Source organism: Athene cunicularia, unplaced genomic scaffold (genome assembly GCF_003259725.1).
Source record: "Athene cunicularia isolate RWA unplaced genomic scaffold, athCun1 SCF_1, whole genome shotgun sequence".
Lineage (NCBI taxonomy): Eukaryota > Metazoa > Chordata > Aves > Strigiformes > Strigidae > Athene > Athene cunicularia.
Window position 1 is genome coordinate 731,177 of NW_020799155.1, and position 22,770 is coordinate 753,946.

A 22,770-nucleotide genomic window follows, 5' to 3' on the forward strand; every position below is an offset into this window, starting at 1 on the left:
CAATAACAATTTTTAGAATTTAAATTCTGACAATAAAATAAATTCGTCTCTTAAACAGTTGACATCAAAACAAAAAATGCAAGCCTAACTCTATCTGATGCTAATGGGGAAACATGCTGAAGTAGATGCTGAACAAATAGGCAGTTGCTTTGGCAGAGGTCAAAGTAATCAATACAATAAACTTAATTTCTGTTGGCGGTTTCATTTTGTGTTAATTTTTGATGCCTTTGCAGGATGGATGTTGTATCTTTATGTGCCACAGACTTGGTCTGATAGAGCAGCAAGATCCATCATGAAGACAATGGTATTTCTCCAGCTAAAGTGATGACCTGCTAGTCATCTGCTCTTATTGCTGCTGGGGCCCGTGGGTCACACTGGCAACTGACTTTTTGTAGTCTTTCCAGATTTCCTAATATTTTCATACCTCTAGCTGCTTTGCAAAGATCACATCTAAAGAAACTCTGGTTTGATAGTTGTCATTTATCCTCATTTTACAAATGGTAAATGAGTCTAAATAATTAAACTAATCATATTAATTCCATGTCTTATAAATCATTTGAGTGGGATTTGTAAGCCTTTTGGACACAGTGCTTTAAGAACTCTTAAAGAATTTAGTGTATTTTTGGCACAGAGTCCAAGGACAGAATGCTCCAGACCTCCCTGGGGAGAGACGGGTAAATGAAGGGGTATGGAAAGATGTTGAAAACTAGTAAGCAGTGACAATTCACACCCCCTAAGGATTCAGTCTGCTGTATTATTCTCCGTTGGTGGTATCTCCTATACAACAGAGAAGATGTTTGGGAAAGATGAATTTATCCCTTCAAGCTAACTTATGGCAAAACTGAATTTAAGGAGACTGGAACTGACCGGGGATAGCTTGTATGCTAGCTAGTACTGTCCAATTATTTTTTTTTTTCTCTGTAGTAGCTTTTCAGTATACAGGGTAGTTATTGTCAGCCAGTACTAACCTTTCGAGCCAGATCCACTGTGCACTGTCCCAGCACTGTGGCAGGTAAGGAAGCAGTAGCGCTGGGGAGAATTCCAGCATCTGCCTTCCACTGATGCTGTGTAATCTCTGTGGTACCTACAAGTCGTTCGGCTTCAGAACTACCAGGAGTATCTTTTACCTGTACTGGTCCATGTGGTTCCACATTAAATATGTCTACACTTCTATGAAAACATGCAAAGAATGTGAATCTAGGTGGGAAAGTGGACAGCATTTAACATAGTGTCAAAGAGTATAAGTTTTTGGAAGTTAGTGTTGGTTGCACCTCTGTTGTTCTGACATTCACTTTCTGTGAGATAGTGATTACTTACAGTGAATATATTCTGCTTGTTGTTGATATATTTTTTGGGAAGCCCCCTGCATTGAGAATGTCCCGTCTTATTGAATGTCAGTATTGCATAATTCAGCTACACGGAAAGAACTCTATTTACCTTTTCGTTTTTAACCTACTGAGGGTAAGACTGATCTTAGTCAGAAATGCAGTGCTCACCTTTTTGGGTCAATGATCTTGTAGAGTTTTCCACTGTGAGGCTGTGTCATACTTTTACTGCTTGATAATATATAAATCTCACCTGTTAAAGAAACCAATGCAATAAATTAGTTTTCTCCAGGAGAAACACCCATCACTGAAACATACAGTGGAATCATTGCTATTTGAAAATTTAAATGAGTACTTTCCCCAAAGTGATGCTAAAATGTGAAAGATACTTTATAATGAACATTTTTGTTTCATATTGTATGGAATTGGTTAAAAAAATGGAAGAGGAAGGGAGAAGAGGGGGATTGGTCTGCTCATGCAGTATCTTTCGCCCTTAAGTCTGTAAAGTTGGGAATGAAAGCATGTATATGACACATCATGTCATAATGAGTGACACAGTTCACAGAATGTGAGAGACAGTAAGGACCTTTGCCCCTTCCAACAACCCATTTACTTCTCAGTTCTTACAAGGCTGCTAAGGTGTAGCTGAGATCAGTGTAGACAGCTTTGGCAAAGATAGCCTTTGGGTTTCTTCTTTTTTAAACGTTTACTCTAATCTTGAACAGTTCAGCAGGCATTAACGATAAGGATTATGATTTAATAACTTTTTTTTTTTTTTTTCTATTTACCTAATTCGTCTTCACCAAATCCCAAGACAGGGCCTGAAAAGAAACCTCTACATGAACCAGTGTTGCCAAGACAGAGGGGTTTCTCTTGCCACTGTTTGGTTGCAGGACTCTGTTGCAGTGTTAAAAAATTTCTGTATTCAAAAACACATAAAGCAAATTGTTATATTACATTTTGAATCGAGAGGTTTCGCTGTCCAGATAAATAGGTAAACACTTGATGCAAGTAGCTCCATAGATACATCTGTGCAGTTCAGCACTTTATGATTTCCCGCTCGTTATTTTTCAGATGCTTAAAAAGCACAGTATTTCCCTGCCTGTCATTCAAACATTGCAAAATTGGGTTCGAGCTGTACTATACAGGCATTTGTGGCTACTGAGCTATTTGGCATGGGAAAACAATGCCCATGAAAAACATTCACTTTGCTCCATCAGTGATGTTTCCATAAAACTTCAAAGGTTTTCAATGTCTTACCAGTTAGACTTGTTTGGGAAACAGTTCCGCAATTAACATTTGTTCCCATCGTAACGTAAATGATGTATGTAAGTGTTTGTAAGACTAAAATCTTAAGAGAGCCTTGGTGTGTCTTTGTCTGTACTTTTTTCCAAGCATTGTATATGTCACCATTCATTAGAATGCTGTGCTATTTTATTTCCAAATCTAGAACTGGATGTGCCTTGTCACACTGCTAAATTGGCAAAGCGACTCAACATACAAGACTGTTGGTGTTCCTTTATACAGGAAGCTCAACAACTAAATATACCGTATTCGCGTTTTTGTTTAAGAGTGAGTTAGAAGAAACCTACCCATTGCGGTCTCCAAATACATAACTTCCATAGAGTCTTTCAGACTGGCAGCCTCGATAGACAAATCCACCAACCAAGGATCCACTGCTGAACGGTTTGAATTCTAAAAGTGAAGGCTCACTTTCTAAAAAGGAACTACCGTAGCATTAGATCATATGCAGTTTCATAATTTGATTCACATTTAGGAAAATGTTATTCTTTCAAGAAAAGAGGTTAATTCCATTTAAACACTCCTCAAAAGTCAAGATGTGTTGCTGGAAATGAAACATTAAAAAAAAATCAGAAAATGACAACAAAGGCTGTTTGTGAAACAATCGGTTAGGGATTTAGATGGGAGAGGCTATTAACTGCTTTCTTCCACGTGCACAGGCTGGGAGAATAAAACCATGTAAGGATTAGGTTGGACTTTCATTGAAGTTGATGTGATTACTGCTATTAACTTTTCCGTGTCAATACAGTCTGCAGAATGGATGTCCTCAACATCAGGAATACAATTAAACCCCCTTCACTGTAAAGTCCTTCCAGTATTATCTACACACAGAAATTCCGGTGATTTTCAGCAGAACTTGTTTTCAAAGCCTTTCAATGGTTTGAGAAACTCTTTCGAAATCACGTCTTTAAACATGGTATCTGTGTTATGTCCCATAAAACACTAGTATTGTTGGCCATAGATTCTTGTTGTAATCAATTTCATGCTGCTGCTGTAGTTGCAGTTCCTACACATTTTGGGTTTTTTCTCTTTTTTTTTTTTTTTTTTTTAAATAAAATTGCATAGTTTACTCGTATCAAATAATGTCCTCAAGGAAGTTTCAGTGTACATGTTCCTGTTCATGCAATTAAATACTTGCTTAGCATAAAAAGTAGGCTCAACTTGACATGCTAACTGCATAACTTTAAATTAAAGACACAGCCAGTAGACTTTTTTGATTTATAGGAGCTTTTTTTTGTTGTTTTTTAGTCAGAGGGCTATCTGCAAGTCTTTGATAAATGAATTTCCCAGATTATTCTACAAGAGTAAGAGCAGAAATTTTATGTGGGAGAAAAGGACGGTGAGGTCTTTCTATTGAAGCAATTGACCCACAGCTTAGTATTCATATTGGCAAGCTGTTATGGCTAGATGCAATACTGCTTAGTTTACTCTGCAGTAAAGATGCAGTCAAAATTCCAATGGAGCCGTGGTTTACCAAATATTATTCTTTGGTTTGGCTTTTATAAAATGAACACAGAAAATACATGCAATAACTGAAGTAGAACAATTGCATTACACCATTGTATACTATTGTACTAGCCAGCACAGCTGCTTTGCTTTTAAGAAAAGTGCAGGTGGGAGAACTAGGGATATGAATAAAACCAGAAAAATGCTACTTTCCAGGAGATAGACTAGTTCCTGATGCCTTTACGTGCCTTTGGCATTTATCACCTTTTACCACCATTGAATTTACAAGCTGCTAAATGGTCAACCAAGGTAGATGATAGCTCAGAGTAACTGTCACCTGGCTTGCCTGAACTAGCTAGTGATCTTAGGGAGTATCAGAGTTAAACATTAAACTAAAATTGTGACTGACAATCATACTGATTCAGAGAGTATATGAAACACTTTAAAATGTTAAGTCCCTAATTAAGTAAATTATCTTTTAGCAATCTAATCTAACCTAGTTGTTTATTTTGGAGTAGCAGCATCGTGCATTTTTCTAAACTTTTTATTTTTAGTAACATTTAAACAGAACTCAGTCGTTTCCCTGTTTGGTTGTGGCCTGTTGTTTATCTCACTTTTTCCATTGTAGGAGGCACATTACATGAGGATTCCATTCTGTATCTGTGAATGGCTAAGAATACATTTTCATCACTTCTTGATATCCCAAAATCCTTTCTTTATGAGCCATCATATGCAAGTGAGATCTTTGACAGACTAGCAACTGGCATATTTCTTAAGTCTGTCTTACATGATATTCTACACCAACAAAAGCAAAGTTGAGTCATTTAAATTTTGTTTTGTCTTGCATTTTTTTATCTTCTCGTACCATACTTTCCATAAGTTCTATCTTTTTGTAGGTTACCTATCCTGTCTTTGCTGTAAATTACCTATCATGGCTATACTGTCCTTTATCTATTTTCTTCTGCTTTTTACTTATTCTTCCATAGGCATAGAAACCGACTATTCCCAGTAGCTTTACCCTGGATGGAACTTACCATAGTCTTTACCCTTTATTATTTGTAAGATTCTTGCTGAAGATCTGTTCTTTGCATTTGAATCCGAGCAAAGTATAGTTAAATTGATGTTTACGTCTGTTGGGTGGCGGTCCACAGCACATCTGTAGAACAAAAAATATAAGAAAATCCATGAGATAGATGAGTTCATAGTATATAATTATCTATCAACAGTATGATGCATCATATTTTGAAGGATTAGTGTTTCTCTGTGTGCCTACTCATTTGAGCATGTTATGCCTAGCCAAAATAGAAGTGCGTCATATTTGTATACAAGAAATAATACACCTTTCCCATCCATGCACCGTTTTTTATATAATGTGAAATAAAACTATTTTTTCCTAGTGCTAGAATGTACTTTGATCAATAGCACCTGAGATGAATAGTGCTTTAATCAAGCTAAATGAGTTGACTTACGTTATAAGAATTTCTGACTGTTAAAATGTCCAAGGATAAACTACTTATCTGAACAACTTGACTTTCTGAATTTTTTCAAACCATGACTCTAAATGTCACTTCAGTACTACCACCCACCTAATTTGCTGAATTATGTGTTGTTTAGATAAAGCATTGTTCTCCTCCTTGTTATTTAGATATAACCAGATGTTCTCATTTGTTTTCCACGTTCCTTTTTTTTCAGTCAAGATTCCCATCTCAGTTGTATTTTACCAACTCTCTGCTTTAAGTTATCTTCTTTCATAAAAGTAATAATTTTATTATTCACAAAACCCAAAAATCCTGTACTTTGCTTCTGTCATTTCAATCTTGATTTGTAATAGTTGTGCATGCTCTTCTCCTTCCCCTTTGCCAATGTACATTTATTTCTAACTGTAACATATGTGTGGAGGTGGAGGAGTGGAAGTTTTAAAAAAGTTCATGAGTGCCTTTGTTATTAAAATTTTGTTACCCAATTTATAAAAGACTTCTGGTTGAAAACAGTGTCTGCTCCAGAGTAATTGAGTTTAATTGAAACTTACTTACCGTCCTGGATTGTGGAGTCCATGTGCAAAAATCTCAGGAGGTTGGTTTGTGCTATTAAAATGTGGGTTGCTCCGTGGTATAGAATAAGGGACGTTGCACAGGTCAGTATTTACGTCAAGGCGCAATACAGAACCTGTAAAATCACTGAGAAAGTTGAAGGATAAAATAAATTGGATTTTTAAAGTATTTTACGGGTAGATTTAATCCATATAATACTACAGTGAACCAGCAAAATAAACCACCCACTTTACTGAATAATCACATATAGATTGTTTTTATGGTACATGAAAGTCCAAAGAATAGTAGCAGAACGTGTCAAAGATTCAGTTTGGGCGATATGTTGCCTTATTATGTGCACACTAGAATGCCTCTGACCATGCTGTTGGGAAGCAACTTGATAATAAGAACAGCTTTGCATGCATCAATATTGTTTTATGGCTTCAAACATAAGGCCATTAACTCTTTTCTACTGTATCTCCTCTAGAGTAACTGCAGATATATTCACTATGTAGTAACATAATGCTTTTCATTAACACTTTGGATGCTACTCTTGATTTCAACGATTTCTAGTCACAATACAATCTAAAGATTAATTATATATTAATTTTTAAAAAATATTGGTTGAAGGAGATGTGTCAGGGTTTTTTTTTTTAAAGAATCAGAACTTTCTTGTTTCATGAAACAAGACAGAGTGAAATGTTTTGACTTACATTCATGACTGTGATGGAGGAAGGGAGTACAAGAATGTAAGAAGGAGTAGAAAAGCATCAAAACTTTTTTCAGAAAAATGAAAAATGTGATATTTAAATGGATTCCTTTCTATCTTCATCATGAATCCATTTCAGTCTCCCCTTGTTTTACATTAATTTAAAACTGGAATTGCTCTCTGGCCTTGGTTTTAAGTATATCCTCTCTGCAAAGGGCAGGAGCACCTGCTGTTCTGATGAACCAAAGAGGCCTTTGTGCATGGCAACTCCTTTTAGGTCTCTGTGGACACTTTCTCTAAATTAAGGCAAATGTTGCAACTCTTACAGAAGATAATGAAACAGAGGGAAAAAGCAGGTTGAGAAATTTGTATCGATAGAACCGAAGTAGGATTGCTTCCTATGCTCTCTAGATATTTCCCCAAGTGATAGCGTGTTGTTATTGACTCTGGTATGTGTTTGTAGACACTTTTTTAGAATGTTTGCTCAATACAGTTGTCTTATTCATGGAATAATAGTTTGGAAAAAAGAAGTCTAACCTGTGCTTAAATACAATTGCATTTACTGGTGAGGGCTCCAATATTTTAAATGATTTGATAGCACACAGCTACAAGATGTATTTAAGCAGTAAGAGTGTTCTGAAAATCAGCAGTTTACTAAAACCAAGCAGGGAAAATATTTAGGTTATGTAGTAAAGGAAGATTTGTCCTAGCAAATTGTGATCACTTTTGATTCAGGCCCCAAATACTGTGGAAAACCAGAAGATAATAAAAGAAATCTATCCATTGGTAGTTTTTGTACCTTAAACCATCCATCTCCTCCATATCATCTAGAGTGATCATGCCATCTCCAAGAAAAATGTATAGGTAACCATCTGGGCCAAACAGAAGCTGTCCTCCTAGGTGTTTTCTATGTAGTTCTGCTACTTCTAAAAACACTCTTGCTGTTCTCATATCAACTTGGTGTGGATTTTTCCTGCAATATAAAGATATGAACACAGTTTTCACAGTTCACTATCATTGTTCTTCACTTTAAAAATAAACTTGAGTCATTCAAATTATACTTTAAGATGTGGATATTGTAACTTGGTGAAAAATGTCAATAATTTCTGAGAAATTTAAGTTTTCCAGCATTCACAAAAAAAATTTTGCTGCCTATACGCAATAAGTAGGAAATAATAATTTAAAAATGACAGAGTAACTGAAAAAAGTCTTAAAAAGAATAAACCAGTGTACTTACTGGTGTTCCAAAACTACTGTTTGAAAGAAAATCAGCAATAATTTTTCTGCAAGTGCCCCAGTATACACATTGTAAATCTGATAGTTCATTTTAGAAATGGGAAATACTGAAATGAAAAGGTTGTTGAGAAATACAGAATTTGTGAATATTAGACTTCTACTGATACCTGGATACTGTGTATTCTACGACCCTAAGGATGTGGTCATGAGGTCCAATAGCCCACCGTTCTTGGTTGGTGGTATAAGACACATACAGCTTTCCATTTTTCTTGTAATTGGGATGGAATGCAAGGCTTAACAGTCCTCTTTCATCTCCTCCCTGCAGTCAAATGAAAAACACAAAGAATTGTGAAGTTAATTATGTTCTTTATTGTGTTTCAGCTGGAACCCCCCAAAAAAAAAAAAGTTTCTTTCTTGTGGATAATCTGCCCAAACTCTTTTATTTCTTTCCTGACTACTGCACAAAAAGGATTATAAAACATTTCACTTTGGGGAAGTCTTTAAAAGTTAGAACAAGACAATTGCCTTATGCAGTTATCTATGCACAAGTCTCTTACGCCACTTTTGTGGAGTGATTTGTGTATGTAATCTTTGGGAAGCCATGAAGACAAGTTTAAGTGCTGTGAAGGATTCTTTGCTGGGTTACTAGGTTGCTTGTAATTCGTAGAAGACAAATAAAAAGGTCTATAATCAGCAGTCACTTCTAATCCAAGTATCCAAAACCTAAAACACAGTGCTGGCTGCCAGCTCCCACTGTCTTGGCAATATGTTTAGAAAACAGTTAAATTGCTTGTGTAATATGTAAACCTTTGTTTTACCCTGGAGGCAGCAACATCAGTTGTCACAACTATGGTGGTCTGTTCATCATAGCTAGTATACTGTAGGTAATAAGCAGCCTTGGTCTCTGTGCAGAGAAACCATAGTTTTACATGTGGTCCTTCAATGGAAAGGTTTTTGTTATTTTTAAAAATAAAAATAGAAGGATCTCCGAACGACTTTCTTTTGTTATTATGTTTGCCGCAAAGATTGGTACAGTTATATGTTAAGCATCAAATCCATGTAATGTACTGTGACAATGCAAATACCCCGCGTACTGAAATAGAAGGCAATTTTCTCTTTGGCTTCTAAAAATGTCTGTAATATTGCTATGCCTAAAATTGTATTTGTATAAATGAAAAATAAAACTTTGATTCATTTGTTGCACTTGAGGTAATACAGGGGAGAGAAGCTGAGACATAGAAGTAAACAGAGTACATAATTAACAATTCAACTTAAATTCATACATGTGATTATTCCCAAGCTGATAGTTGTTTTGAAGTTTAACTCGGGGTTTGCCAGCCTTTCAAAAGCAGTGACTCTGTTGTAGATTCAAGTGCTCCAGCTCTGCACCCATAAGGAGACAACGTTTTGCAACTCTAACCACACCCATGATAACTAATTATGAAATTTTAAATTATAAGAGAGAATGAAGCTTTTAAAACGTATTTGCAATTCAGAGTGATGGATGGGCCTGTCTTCCTGTTGAAAGACATCCCACAAAAGATCTAATTGGGAAAGTGCACAGCTTTAATTTATTTTAATTCAGCATGATTGCCATACTTCCTTTTTAATCACAACCACGAAAGAGAAACCTGAGTCAGAAATGGAGATCTAAATAGGTCGAGAAATTTCCATACAAAGAGATTTGTACAATGAAATATGGATCCTGCTAATTTGTAGGCAGCCAAAATTTGCTGGTTTGTTTGCTAGAAAAATTTAGTTTCAGGGAGTTATCAGAGAGGTTAGTTTTGAAAGTCTAGTTAGCGCTGCCAAATCAGTTGCAGCCATCACGGATGAAGGGACTGGCAATCTAGGTCTTTCTCCTTTATGAGCCAAAAATAATTCTGCAGCTGAGTCTGAACTGATGGTAGATACTATTGTATGAGTTTCTAAGAGTTTTGACCAAGTTGCTCTGATAAAGTCTGAAGCAAAGGGAGGCAAATCAGTTGCTTTGGGAACACTAAGGCATATTTCAAAGATTCCTGATGAATGATTCTATCTGTTGTGCCCAGACAAAGACAGTCCTATTTTTTTTCTCCTGAGAGATGAGTTCAACTCATTTAAGGGCCCAGGAATGTCAGTGAGTCACACTAGGCCTGCCATTCAAGGTGAGCTATTGAAAGTATTAGTAAGAAAAGATCTTTCTGTTACTAAGCTGAAGATTTTATTTAGCACTTGATGTCATGGGAGCGGTCTCAGTGTGAAAGTGAAGTTGTTGAAACCCTAAACAGGTGAAAATTAAATTAAGAGCTTGAAGTACACATGAAGACAGAATTTGACAAACGAATGAAACACGGGACCTGCAAGGTAATTAAGTGTGGCGGGTCGCATTCATAGGATTAGGCCAATATTTCTACTAATTGCTCTCTTGCATGATTCTATTAGACTGTAATATATTACTTTCGTTGTTTGTAGAATGTATCTATAGCTTTCTGAAAATTCATGCTGCTTTCTGATTTTCAAGGCGAACCAAACACACTGTTCTGAAAAGTCTATTTACTTGCGCACTTAACAAAAACTTTGGAAATATCGCTCTCAGATACTGAAATCAGTGCAGCATCGAGCCATTAGTTGGCTTATGGTCAACTAGAAATCCAGCTGAGTTTTTCCATACTTATTTTTTTCTGGTTTTGGAAAACAATTGTTCATGTGTACTTTCAGCTTTATCACTAATTGGCAAACCTGTTGTTTCCATTTAGATCACTGCCACAATTTCCACAGCTTTTGAAATTATCTTTTTGGTGCCAAAAAGTATATAGTTTTCTGCAGCGTTATGTCTTGTGTGTTGTCGGGTAATTTGAGAGATATCCAGCAAAATCCCTTACAAGCAGTCATTTTGGTACTGTCAAGCTGAATAATTATGTACCAAGTGTAAAATTTTCAGATTTTCCCTATAAAGTAATCCTTCCTTTTATTTTTTATCAACAGACTTTTGATGTCTACTGTGAAACCAGCATCTGAGGCTTTATAGTCTCGTCTTGTAGTTACCATGTGTCAAATATCTATATATTTCTCTTGGCAGTTTAATAACTTATTGACATCTTTTCTTTCTAAGTTTCCCCTTAAATGAAGCCAGCACCAACAAACTGTAGATGACATAGTAGCTTGTATAAGGTTCTGCACTACGCTATTTGATGGAATAACCATTAACGTTTGTCAGTTGCGTAAGGAAGGGCAAGAAGAATGAGACAAATTTTTGTATTCCATTGGGATGTCTGTTGAAGACAAAGAATGATGGCTGGCTGACATGAGTATTAATTACCTAAACATACTATGGATTGGGGCCAATGTGAAATCTCTATCGTAACTAAGCCTGGAAGCTCACACTTCCAATGTCTGCCTGTGCAGCTATTTAGCTTGAATGCTTCTATCTTCTACTCACAGTAATTGCAAGTTTTGCACCAATACCACACTCGTTTCAAAACTGATTTTCTTTGGGCCAGATTATAAGCTCCGGTTAAGGAGTTCTGTGAAAGGAAAAACATTGCTTTAAAAACCAGTTTGGTCTAGTTTAGGACCACAAGCATCACAATAATTTAATCAGAATTATATTATCTTAAGTCAGTACGAAGCCAAGTAAAGATTAATTGTATGCATTAAAGTGTTTCATAACTTTTAATTTTTAAGTGGTTGGTTAGGTACATTATGTCAGTTCTGAAAGTATATTACACCAATAAGTTCTCAACTGAAGTATATTTTTAATATTTCCTTTTGCATTGTAATATCTGTTGTAATATATTTACACTTGTAAAAATCTGAGATAACTGTGCAGCACAATCCACTTTGTATTCTGACTAACGCTAAGAGGAGTAATTGTTGCACATGAATGCTGGGTTTTTACAGGAAGATGCTATTTTTGCATAAGGACTCCTTAGAAGTGTTCTGTACTTTCAATCTATGTGTTTCCAGACATACTCTGGTGTATCTCTGACATTATATATAGAAATGTTATTATATTATTAAGGTATTATACTTTTTCTGTAATACAGAAACATATGCTGTAGTTATTTTTAAGACATGCTACCATTTCATTATGTCAATATATGTATTATTTCCTGTAGTAAAAATAGAGAAATACATGGGTATGCCTTAATTGGTACTGTTAACTATTTCATTTAACATAGATCATATTGTAAGCATGACCCTTAATCATGTAACCTTAATAGTAATTAATTTTAGTAAGGAAAAGACGACATGACCATTTATTTCCATTACTCTGTGTGGCTTAATAGTGAACAATATAGGTAGCAGATTCTGAATTTTCTTTTAAAATTGATTTTACAATTCACTTACATAAAATAGAGGTATTTATCTGGCCAATGTCACTCTCATGTTGGAAATGAGTAACAACCTTTTTTAAAAGGAGTTGTGCTTAAAATATGTATATTCAGTGGTCCTTTGTGGCAAAATATTAACTCTAATGTCTTTATATCCTTTGTTTTCATCTATTATAGAGCAAATGCTGGGTAACTTGTTGAGGTAGCATGATCATTCTTCATTTCGTTTATTTCCTATGTAACAAATACCATAACTAATACGCATTACAATGTGTTTGATCTTAAGGAGTTTTATTTGTAAAAAAAATGGTTGAAGGGGTCATGGAACATAAAATCTCTTATCAGGCAATACCATATGAACCCTTCAGAAAGGGATTCTAATTAGGAGATCACAAAAGTATCTCAGTTTATTTGAACCTTCCTTTATTGGATCTCTCTGTAAGGCTGAAGATCAACGTCAGGTATTTTTCTCAGTGGGAAGTGTTTGCTTAATCGACATATTTTGGAAATTTGGCCCCAGCACAGGATAGAAACTTGACTGCAGCAGAAATAGATGCCAGCAAAAGGTCTGCTGCAAGGACATGCCTTGCTTTAAAAGCTGCGTCAACTATTTTGAGAAACACAAGGGGGAGGTGCCTCTGACAGGTGAAAGGGGACAACAAATACAAGATGAAAAAAAAAAAGAAATTGATTGGGCTGTAGGTATGGTTGTAGGAATAGAGCTGCTATAGACCTCTTGGGTGTTGAGAACTCATGTGCTTTGCTATCTGAACATCTGTGGGGCCTGAGGCCTCTGGCAAGGGAAGAATTTGTAACATAAGACATTTACCTTAGGGAAAAATACTTACACTGATGTCATGGCTCAGTATAGTATATATACTAGACCCTATCTCCCAAGCATTTCCTTTTTCCTGTTGTGCTGCAAAGGTTCATTATTTTTCTCATTTATAAATGGCTTTTCAGTTATCTAAGGATTTTTAAAGAACATTTTCAATATTTTTTACCGATTTTAACAAAAGCACTATTTTAATACTTGACTTAAAAATAACTTCAGATGCAGGAATGCTTTACAATTACATTTATACAGGAAAAATACTTAGAAGGCCATACTCTTCCTTGGAATTTAAGCATAAATCTTACTGACATTGAAGGTGGTTTTTGTTCAGTTAGCTGCAGGGCAGGATTTGGCTGAAAATCATTGAGGGCCAAAGTGCACCCGACACAAAGTTGTCTGCTCTGATGTTTGCAGTGACATTTAAATGCTCATTTTCTTTACAGGACAACTGAACTAACAATATAGAAATGACATCCCACTCCTTTAGTGCTCAGTGAGTCAAAAAGTCAGACCTATCAAAAGGTAGTAAGAAGGTAATTCATAAGACCAGTTCTGCATGGATTTTGAATGGGGCTTCTCTGCACTTAGGGGGAAGTCAGAGTACCTATTCACAGGAACTACACACTCATATTTATTATGCCGCATAGTTTTCCAGCAAAAGAGTTCTGGAGTGACCATAACTTGAGCAGAAAGAATTAAAAATTGTTTGAGATCTAAAGATTGCACTGGAACATGAAACCTAATTCTTTTTTCCTTCTTACATCCGTTGCAGCAAAGACAAAATTTTGATGTGGCCTTGATAATTTTTCCTTTTCCTTACCTTCATAGTCCTTTGAAGATACCAGTCACTAAATGCAGGACCTTTCACTTCTAGTCCTAGTCCTCTGTACTTATTTTTTAATTCCTCAACTCCAGATTTTGTTGTTCTGCTGGGCAAGTCTTTAGTTTAATCCAAATGACAATCCTCGTCCCCTGATAATACAATTCTTTCTTCCCGTTCTCCTAAAGAAAGTATATGAAACTTATAAATGTAGATACCAACCCAACACTAACCCACAGCTTGCCTCCTTCACACTCTTCTAGTAAGACATGAATCCTGCTTTGACAACTCTCCCAATTATTGGTTAGAAGCAGCTAAAAGCTTTGAGACTGCCAAGAGCCAGCCAATAATTGAGTGGTTTTGGGCAGAGTGACATACGACTGTGAGTGTGCTTGCAAGGAGGTGGCCATGAGCCCATGTGAGGTCTGCATCTGGACTGCGAAACTTTATGTACTGCACTACTTTAGGAGAATTGGAATAACAGAAGACAGTGGAAATCAGTCCCGGAAGAGGGAGATTCAAATAAAGACCAGATGATTATTTCATTCAGTAAAGCTGGCTCAAGAAGGTGTGAATTACACACTTTCCTGCACCACAGAGGCCTCTTGAGCTGTAAGCAGCATTTATCCTCTGGGAACACAGGTGGTGATTCCACCTCTGTCCCCAGCTGGATTTATTTTCAAGGAAGCTTTACATTCCACCAGCAATTCAATGAGTGGTTCACCAGCGGAGGCCACTAAGGGAAGGTAAAAAATAAGCATGTTCCTTCTTATTTCCCTGGCATGCCTCCACTTTCTGATATTTATTTATTTATTTATTTATTTATTTATTTATTTATTTATTTATTTGACATATCCGCTCTCCTATACTTTTCCTCTTCAGCATTCATTCTTCCACTATAGACTGTCTTCTCCTGACAGCTTTTCAGCTATATTGTTTTGAGTCTGTTGTGTTGTAGAATTAGCCTACTAGGAAAGCGAGAAAGCTTCCCTCAAGTGAACAAGAATGCATTAAGTGTTAAGAAATTTACTGACCATGAAAATCCTTCATTAGTACGGAGAATAGACTTGACCTTTGTATTTTTTCTCCTTCTTTCTGTTGCTTTTATGCTTTACCCACCTTTTCATCCCACTTCTGTGATCAAGGCAAATTTTACAACTCTCTTTCAGTGGGCAGTCCAATATAATTGGCTCAGATGATACCCCAAAAAAGAATAGACTACATTACATTAACATTCACAAACAGATGACATGATGACAAGAGACTAATAATCCCATTTTCATTCATCAAAACCATGACTTAACCTCTTCCAATCAAGAATGATTTCTTTTTTAACTTAGACCCCGTTTTAATGCTATCTAGCAGTATTCATCTGTAAACACACAAACAATACAAATTAATCTTATGAGTGATTTACTTTCTACCAACACTAATTCGACTGTGGTCCTCTCAGACATCTACTCTAGTTTTCTCATGCTTTCATTCCTTCACTTATATATATAAAAAACATCTTTATTTTTCAGTGGCATGTTTCATAAAATTCTTCTTTTTGATTAAAATACAGGTCTAATGACAGAGAGGTATCAAAAGAGTTTGAGAATTATAATTAAATGTATAAATTGCTTTTATACTGCATGACACTTTATCCAATCACTCCTGCTTTTCTCATTGCTAAAGATAAAATACGCTATGGAAAAAAATTAAAATCTTACTGTGGTGCAAATATCTTTCTGGGCTGCTAAATTAAGAGTTTTCATAAATGTCCACAAAAAGTCTACAGCACTTTCAAATGAACTGTAAGACATTTTTTTGGTTTTTTTGGTGCTGAGGGAAAAAAAAGAGGATGTATGGTGACACATAGCAAATTTGACAGTGCTTATGTAAAATGAACCAACCTACAACAAATTCTATACTCCGATAATTGAAAACAAATTCATGCTGTTTTACCGTGACCACTTTATATGGAAATTTAGGGATATAATTCAGAACAGAACAACAGTAATTATCATACTCTCTGCATTAAATTAAAACCAGAAATGTTGATCTGTCTAATTGTAGGCATTAAAAAATAACTAGTTTCAAAAAAGAGAGATGCAAATGGAAAGATGCCCTGATGACATTACTCTGTCTGACAAACAATTCTGCCTTTCTCCTTTGGGTCTCAGTAATGAACTGTTGTCTATTAAAACAGATACTTGCTTTTTCTGGTTGCAAGGCAAATGTTACATTGACATGAGCTATGTATTTAAATATTGTGGGTCAGGGGAAGAAAGCAACAAACCATACCCAGCTTGAAGGAAAAAACCTACAGATTTCCACTTAGATTGGTCCCCATGTCTCTACTGTTGTCTGTATGCTAATGGATATTAAAACTTGCTTGGCAAGCGAAGTTGCTAGCAGTCTGCTTCTTGCAAAAAAGAAATAAACGCACACCTTAAACAGGTTGCCTTTTGCCAGAAGGTAATGAAGGACTTGAGGCACTTCGTTCAGTCCACACCATTTGTGTTTTTCCCCAAGCATTACTATGGTGATCATTCAAGTTTGCAACATGAACTGGATTAAACTGTAGCCTTTATGAGCCTGGCTCTGTCACTGTTTTAAGAGAAGAGTGAGTTCAGTGACTTATCAAAATGATGCTAATCTTCACTGTAAAAGACAAAGGTACTTTTGTTCACTTGAAGGTGATGTTCACTTCAGCAGATTTCTAGCTTTAGTCATACATAAGTAAGTGGAACCAAACAATAACAAGGACGATGGTTCATCTAGCATGGAGATGTCACCGACGTTAAGTCAGCCTATGCCTTGTGTAAAACTGCTTCCATAAAGAAAAAAGAAAAGATGCATCATTATCATAGCAGACTCCCTTCAAATGGAACAGAAGGCCCAATATGCTGACTGGACCCTCTTCTTAGGGAATTCTACTGCCTCCCTGGGGCCTCGGTTGGGATGTGAAGAGAAAACTCCCTACCCTGGTACCCTCCATTATTTCAGGTAGACAGAGATGAAGTTGGAACAGGAAGTCTGAGGGCAATCAAGAGAGACTTCAGGGCCTCAGGACCAATGGATAAGGAATCAGGAGCACAAGTAGTGTTCTACTCTATCCTTCTAGTTGCAGGGAATGATGAGGGAAGAAACAGGAGGAACATCAAGACCTGGCTCTGAGCCTTGTGTCACCAGCAGAATTTTGGGTTTTTTGATCATGGGTTGGTCTACATGACACCAGGCCTGCTGGTGACAGACAAGGTACACCTATCGCAAAAGGAGAAAAGGATCTTAGTGCAGAAGTTAGCAGGGCCCATTGAAAGAGCTTTAAACTAGATTTGAAGGTGGAAAGGGATAAAACCAGGCTCATTAGAGATAAGCCTGGTGGTAACATGCCAATGTTCGAGGGACAGTGTGCTAGTGAGATCCTTCAGTCTGCTGTCTCAGTGGGGGTAGGGCATGGGGATCCATGTGGCAGCAAAGACTCAAGGGTTATTGATGTTTGAAACCACAGAAGTACCTGAGAATGGTCACATAGGAATTAGGGCTTCTCCCCTCACAATGGTGGCGGGATCAATAGCCCAACGGACGTGCATCTACACCAATACATGCAGCATGGGCCACAAACAGGGGGAGCTGGAAGTCATTGAGCAGCGGGAAAACTATGACACAGTTGCCATCAGGGAAACATGGTGGGATGACTTTACAACTGGAGTGTTGCAGTGGATGGCTATAAACTCTTCAGAAGGGACAGGCATGGAAGGAGGGGCAGTGGGGTAGCCCTGTGTGCTCAGGAGTGTTTTGGTAGTCTAGAGCTCAACGATGGTGATGATAGGGTTGGGTGTTTATGGGTAAAAATCAGGGGAAATTCCGAGAGGGCAGATATCATGGTGGGAGTCTGTTATACATCACCCAACCAGGATGAAGAGGCAAATGAAATATTCTATAAGTAGCTGGGAGAAGTCTCACGATCACTCACCCTTGTTCTTGTAGGGGACTTCAACTTACCAGATGTCTGCTGGAAATACAATACAGCAGAGAGGAAACAGTCCAGGAGGTTCCTGGGGTGTGTGGAAGAGAACTTCCTGACACAGCTGGTGAGTGAGCCAACTAGGGAAGGCGTCCTGCTGGAGCTGCTGTTGGTGAACAGAGGATTTGTGGGTGATGTGATGGTTGGAGGCCGTCTTGGGCACAGCGATCATGAAATGATAGGTTTTGATTCTTGGAGAAGTAAGGAGCAGGTCAGCAGAACTGCTACCTTGGACTTCCGGAGGGCAGACTTTGGCCTGTTTAGGAGCCTGGTTGACAGAGTCCCTTGGGAGGCAGTCCTGAAGGGCAAAGGATTCCAAGAAGACTAGACATTCTTCAAGAAGAAAATCTTAAAGGTGCAGGAGCTACCTGTCCCTGTGTGCTGAAAGACAAACTGGTGGGGAAGATCAGCCTGGCTGTACAGAGAGCTTTGGCTGGAACTAGGGATAAAAAGGAGAATTTATGACCTTTGGAAGAAGGGGCAGGCAACTCAGAAGGACTATAAGGACATTGTGAAGTCATGCAGGGAGAAAATTAGAAGGACCAAAGCCCAAGTAGAACTTAATTTGGTGCATTCACTCTTTGCTGGGTAAAAATGGCTGAATGACTGGGCCCAAAGAGTGGTGGTGAATTGGTGGTCAGTCACAAATGGTGTTCCCAGGGCTCAGTACTAGGGCCAGTTCTGTTTAATGTCTTTATCAATGATCTGGATGAGGGAATCGAGTGCACCCTCAGTAAGTTTGCAGACAACACCAAGTTGGGCAGGAGTATTGATCTGCTCAAGGGTAGGAAGGGGCTACAGAGGGATCTGGACAGGCTGGAGAGAGGGGCCAAGGCCAATTGTATGAGGTTCAACAAAGCTCAGTGCTGGGTCCTGCACTTGGGTCACAACAACCCCCTGCAACACTACAGGCTTGGGGAGGAGTGGCTGGAAAGCTTTCCAGCAGAAAAGGACCTGGGGGGCGTTGGTGAACAGCCACTTGAATATGAGCTGGCAGTGTGCCCAGGGGGCCAAGAAGGCCAATGGCATCCTGGCTTGTGTCAGCAATAGCGTGGCCAGCAGGGACAGGGAAGGGATCTCACCCCTGTACTCAGCACTGGTGGGAATGCACCTTGAATACTGGGTTTAGTTTTGGGCCCCTCACTATAGGAAAGACATTGAGGTGCTAGAGCATGTCCAAAGAAGGGCAACGAAGCTGGTGAAGGGTCCAGAGAACAAGTCCTGTGAGGAGCAGCTGAGGAAACTGTGGTTGTTTAGCCTGGAGAAAAGGAGTCTCAGGGGAGACCTTAGTAGTCCCTAAAACTACCCGAAAGCAAGGTGGTTGTCAGTCTCTTTTCCCAAGTAACAAGCAACAGGACAAGAGGAAATGGCCTCAAGTTGCACTAGGTGAGGTTTGGATTAGATACTAGGAAAAATTTCTTCACTGAAAGGGTTGTCAAGCATTGGAACGGGCTGCTCAGGGAAGTGGCTGAGTCACCATCCCAGGAGGTATTTAAAAGACGTGTGGATGTGGCACTGAGGGACAGGGCTTAGTGGTGGACTTGGCAGTGCTGGGTTAACAGTTGGACTCAGTGATCTTGAAGGTCTTTTCCAACCTAAATTATTCTATGATTCTATGATTCTATATTTCAAATCGCCTTTTCTTCTTATTTTAAGAAACTGGAAAATTGTATTATCTGAATGGTTTTTGGTAGGGGAGTAGGAGAAAATTTGAAGGATAGAATTTCAGGTGACATAAAAACACAGAACAGAGACAGGAAGCATATGAAAGATTAACTGTAATTGATGCTTACATTCCACCTATCATTTTGTCTGGGATTCTCTCCTGAAGGCAGAGCCACCATGTGGAGTGTGAGGCCTGTCTGCAGGCAACGAAAGATGGGAACACATCACCATTTTTTTGTTGTCAAAGTATGTGTGTGCAAATTCTAGAGATAAAGCAAATGGTATTCTGTTCCCTAATACCCAAAGAACTTTTGGACTCTGAAATCTGGATGCATGGAGAGGCACATTTCAGCCTATATTTAGCATCAGCTTTCAGCATAGTTTTGATAATGATGTGTCGTATCTTCAAAGAAAATTCTGGTTGCATATGTTGCCTGTTTTCTCAGTAGATGATTATGCTAAACATAATAGGTAAAATCAGAATTTGTATTCTTAGAAGTTCTGTAAGTATTCTTCAACATTTTACCACTAGACATACAACAGACCTACTGGATGAAGGCTAGACAACTATGTTATGTCTGTTTACTCCAATATTAAAATTGTTTATACCTATGTTCTTTGTCCATGCAGCTGTTCCAAAAAGTAAACAGTCTTGTCTTGTTGGCACAAATGCAAACAGAAAATCAATTTAGAGGTCCAGCATCTGCTACTGAGTTTTGAGCTTCCACATGTGAGCATGAGCACTGGAAGTGTATTTGTTATCCAAAATCCAACTGTTTGAAATATGAGGACTGCACTTGCTGGAGTCATGATACAAAGGCAGTTAGAAAATACAGAAAATGACATTATTGCATTATTTTTTTTTCCAGCAAAAACCGTGCATGTGCATCGTGTTTGTATGTGGGTCAGAAATATATTTAAGCACTGCACCCTCACATTTCTGAAAAAGAGCTGAATGGGAGCTGGGAAGAAAAAAGTCTTTGAATTCTCTGATACTGCCCAAGCGTTTTTCTCACTGGTACTTTGCCAATCCCACCAGCTTCATGGTGCCTCAGGAGCTGTGTAGCCTGAGGGCAGAAAGGCTTGTCTGCAATTTACCTGCACTGCTGCAGTAAAGCAACAGCTTGGATTTCAAACACTTACTGGAGTAATCAGAGAATTTGAGTTCTTTTGGTAAGTCTTAAAAATATATATGTAATTTGCCAGCTACCTGAAAACAAGGAGTAAATGAATCCAGAGAAATCCAGATTTTTTCCACAGACATTTTGCAAACACCATAGGAAGCTAAAATAATCAAGGATTTTTGTGCATCACTCATATAGATCTCGTCTCTACCTCTCAACTAAAATAGTGAAAAAATACTAATAATTTGAGGAGAGACATGAATATTTTTATGAAATGTGCCAAGTGGAAAAACCAGGGTGGTGGAGGATATACGGTTTGCTCTTCATGACTAGAATCTGTATATAAGAGTAGAATGATGGCAATCCACAGGCGTGTTGACAATTCAGACATACAGGAAATACCCTTGTAGGAAACTAATACCATCTGGGTTTGGCCCAAGATGTGTGAATGAGAAGTATGTTTCTTGTTGAGAATGCAAAGATAGTTTTGGACATTGCAAAGAAGGAATGCGTTAAGCATGCACAGTTATAAAAATGAAATAGGGTGAGGCATTGCATGCATATGGAATAATTAGAGGAATATGTTTGTGTGTGTCAATAGCTGATGCAGACTTAGAGCTTCAGAATTCATTTGTCCTAAGACAACCAGTAAATTACTATGAAAAATGTCTTTGGTACAAATGGTCAGGAGCTTTCTGAATAAAGACAGTATTCGAAAATGCTGATTTGTCTAAGCCACCATGTTCCCTGATAGAAAGGGAGGATTGCTTGTGACACTTTGTATTTTGGGGAGAAAAGTAAAATAGTTTTGGAATTGTTAAAATGTCCAGCTCTAGTCTTTGTATAAATGGGAATTTTGATTATTTCAGTAAGTTGTTTTCAGTTTAGAAATTAGTTTTAGTTAAAAGAATGTCAACACTGAAATGGAATATTTCATTTGGCCCTTCCTGAGAACCTTTCAGTCTACACTTGGTGAGAGTATGTTTTCAAAATCTCAGAATATTCTCACTCCTCTCTATCCTGTTCTTGCATTAACTGTCTGAGATTTTAGTGTCTGTTCTTGGCATAGGAAGGCTCTCTGGTTTCTAATGAAGCCATTGCCAGCATTCTGAGGTTCCTGAGACTCGCTGCCTGCGGGATGGATTTTTGCCTCTCCCTTGACACCCTCATATACTTGTGAAAGCCCCAGCAGTGCTGATTTTTCTGTTATTTGTGAGGCTAATGAATGCCTTGCATGGACAGGAAAAAGTTCCAGACTCTCTTTTTGGTGCACATTTGAGTTATTCTCCAGACTAGCCCTTAGACTACCCTCCATTCTCTAAGTTCAGGGTCTAAATGCTCTATTTAAAGAAAATTATTGAGGTTAGAAGATTTGCTAGTCTTTCATGTCTGTCAAGATCCTGGATTAACCCCGTTCCAGATTCAGAAAGACACTCATTCTACAAATTACCTGTTCCTTAACTGAACAATGCTCATACAGTGACAGTAAACTGTCTTTTATTGTATCTTGGTCTTCATCCATTTTTCAGCAGATTTTTGACACACCTGAACAGGATTATTGTTATCCCTGCTAAACACTGCTGGAGACATTTATTTAACATGTATTAATTGGTTTAGTGCTTACCCAGAAGGCACAATGCAAAGAAAGATGGAAAATTGAAGTGGCCATTTTGATTCTTTTATTTTCCACTCTTTTTTTTTTTTAGTACACATTGAACCTGCATAGCACCTGAGATGTTTGGACAGCATGATCAAAGTCTGTTGAATCAAATGTTATTAATACACTAATGGGACACCATCACCTATCTTTGATTGATGGACAACAGCAGGCTGCCCATTAGAGAGTCCATTGCAACTGCAAGTTTGAGCACACCATCGGGGTCCAGTTCTGTGCTTGCTAGCTAATGGACTATGAATATATGACTTGATGATAAATCCATTCCTTGCTCT

At 37.8% G+C, this 22,770-nt stretch overlaps 1 protein-coding gene across 1 annotated transcript in view; it reads right to left on the reverse strand.

Annotated features, from left to right (window-relative positions):
• The window catches only part of HHIP (hedgehog interacting protein), a 67,742-nt gene that overhangs the window by 13,928 nt on the left and 31,044 nt on the right, over nt 1-22,770 (reverse strand). The window contains exons 5-11 of the mRNA XM_026866959.1: nt 8,216-8,367; nt 7,612-7,785; nt 6,107-6,250; nt 5,108-5,229; nt 2,918-3,041; nt 2,114-2,244; nt 1,497-1,578 (exon numbers count right to left, since the gene is read on the reverse strand). Of these exons, the coding sequence (XP_026722760.1) occupies nt 1,497-1,578; nt 2,114-2,244; nt 2,918-3,041; nt 5,108-5,229; nt 6,107-6,250; nt 7,612-7,785; nt 8,216-8,367 (929 nt within the window). The remainder of the gene's footprint in view (nt 1-1,496; nt 1,579-2,113; nt 2,245-2,917; nt 3,042-5,107; nt 5,230-6,106; nt 6,251-7,611; nt 7,786-8,215; nt 8,368-22,770) is intronic.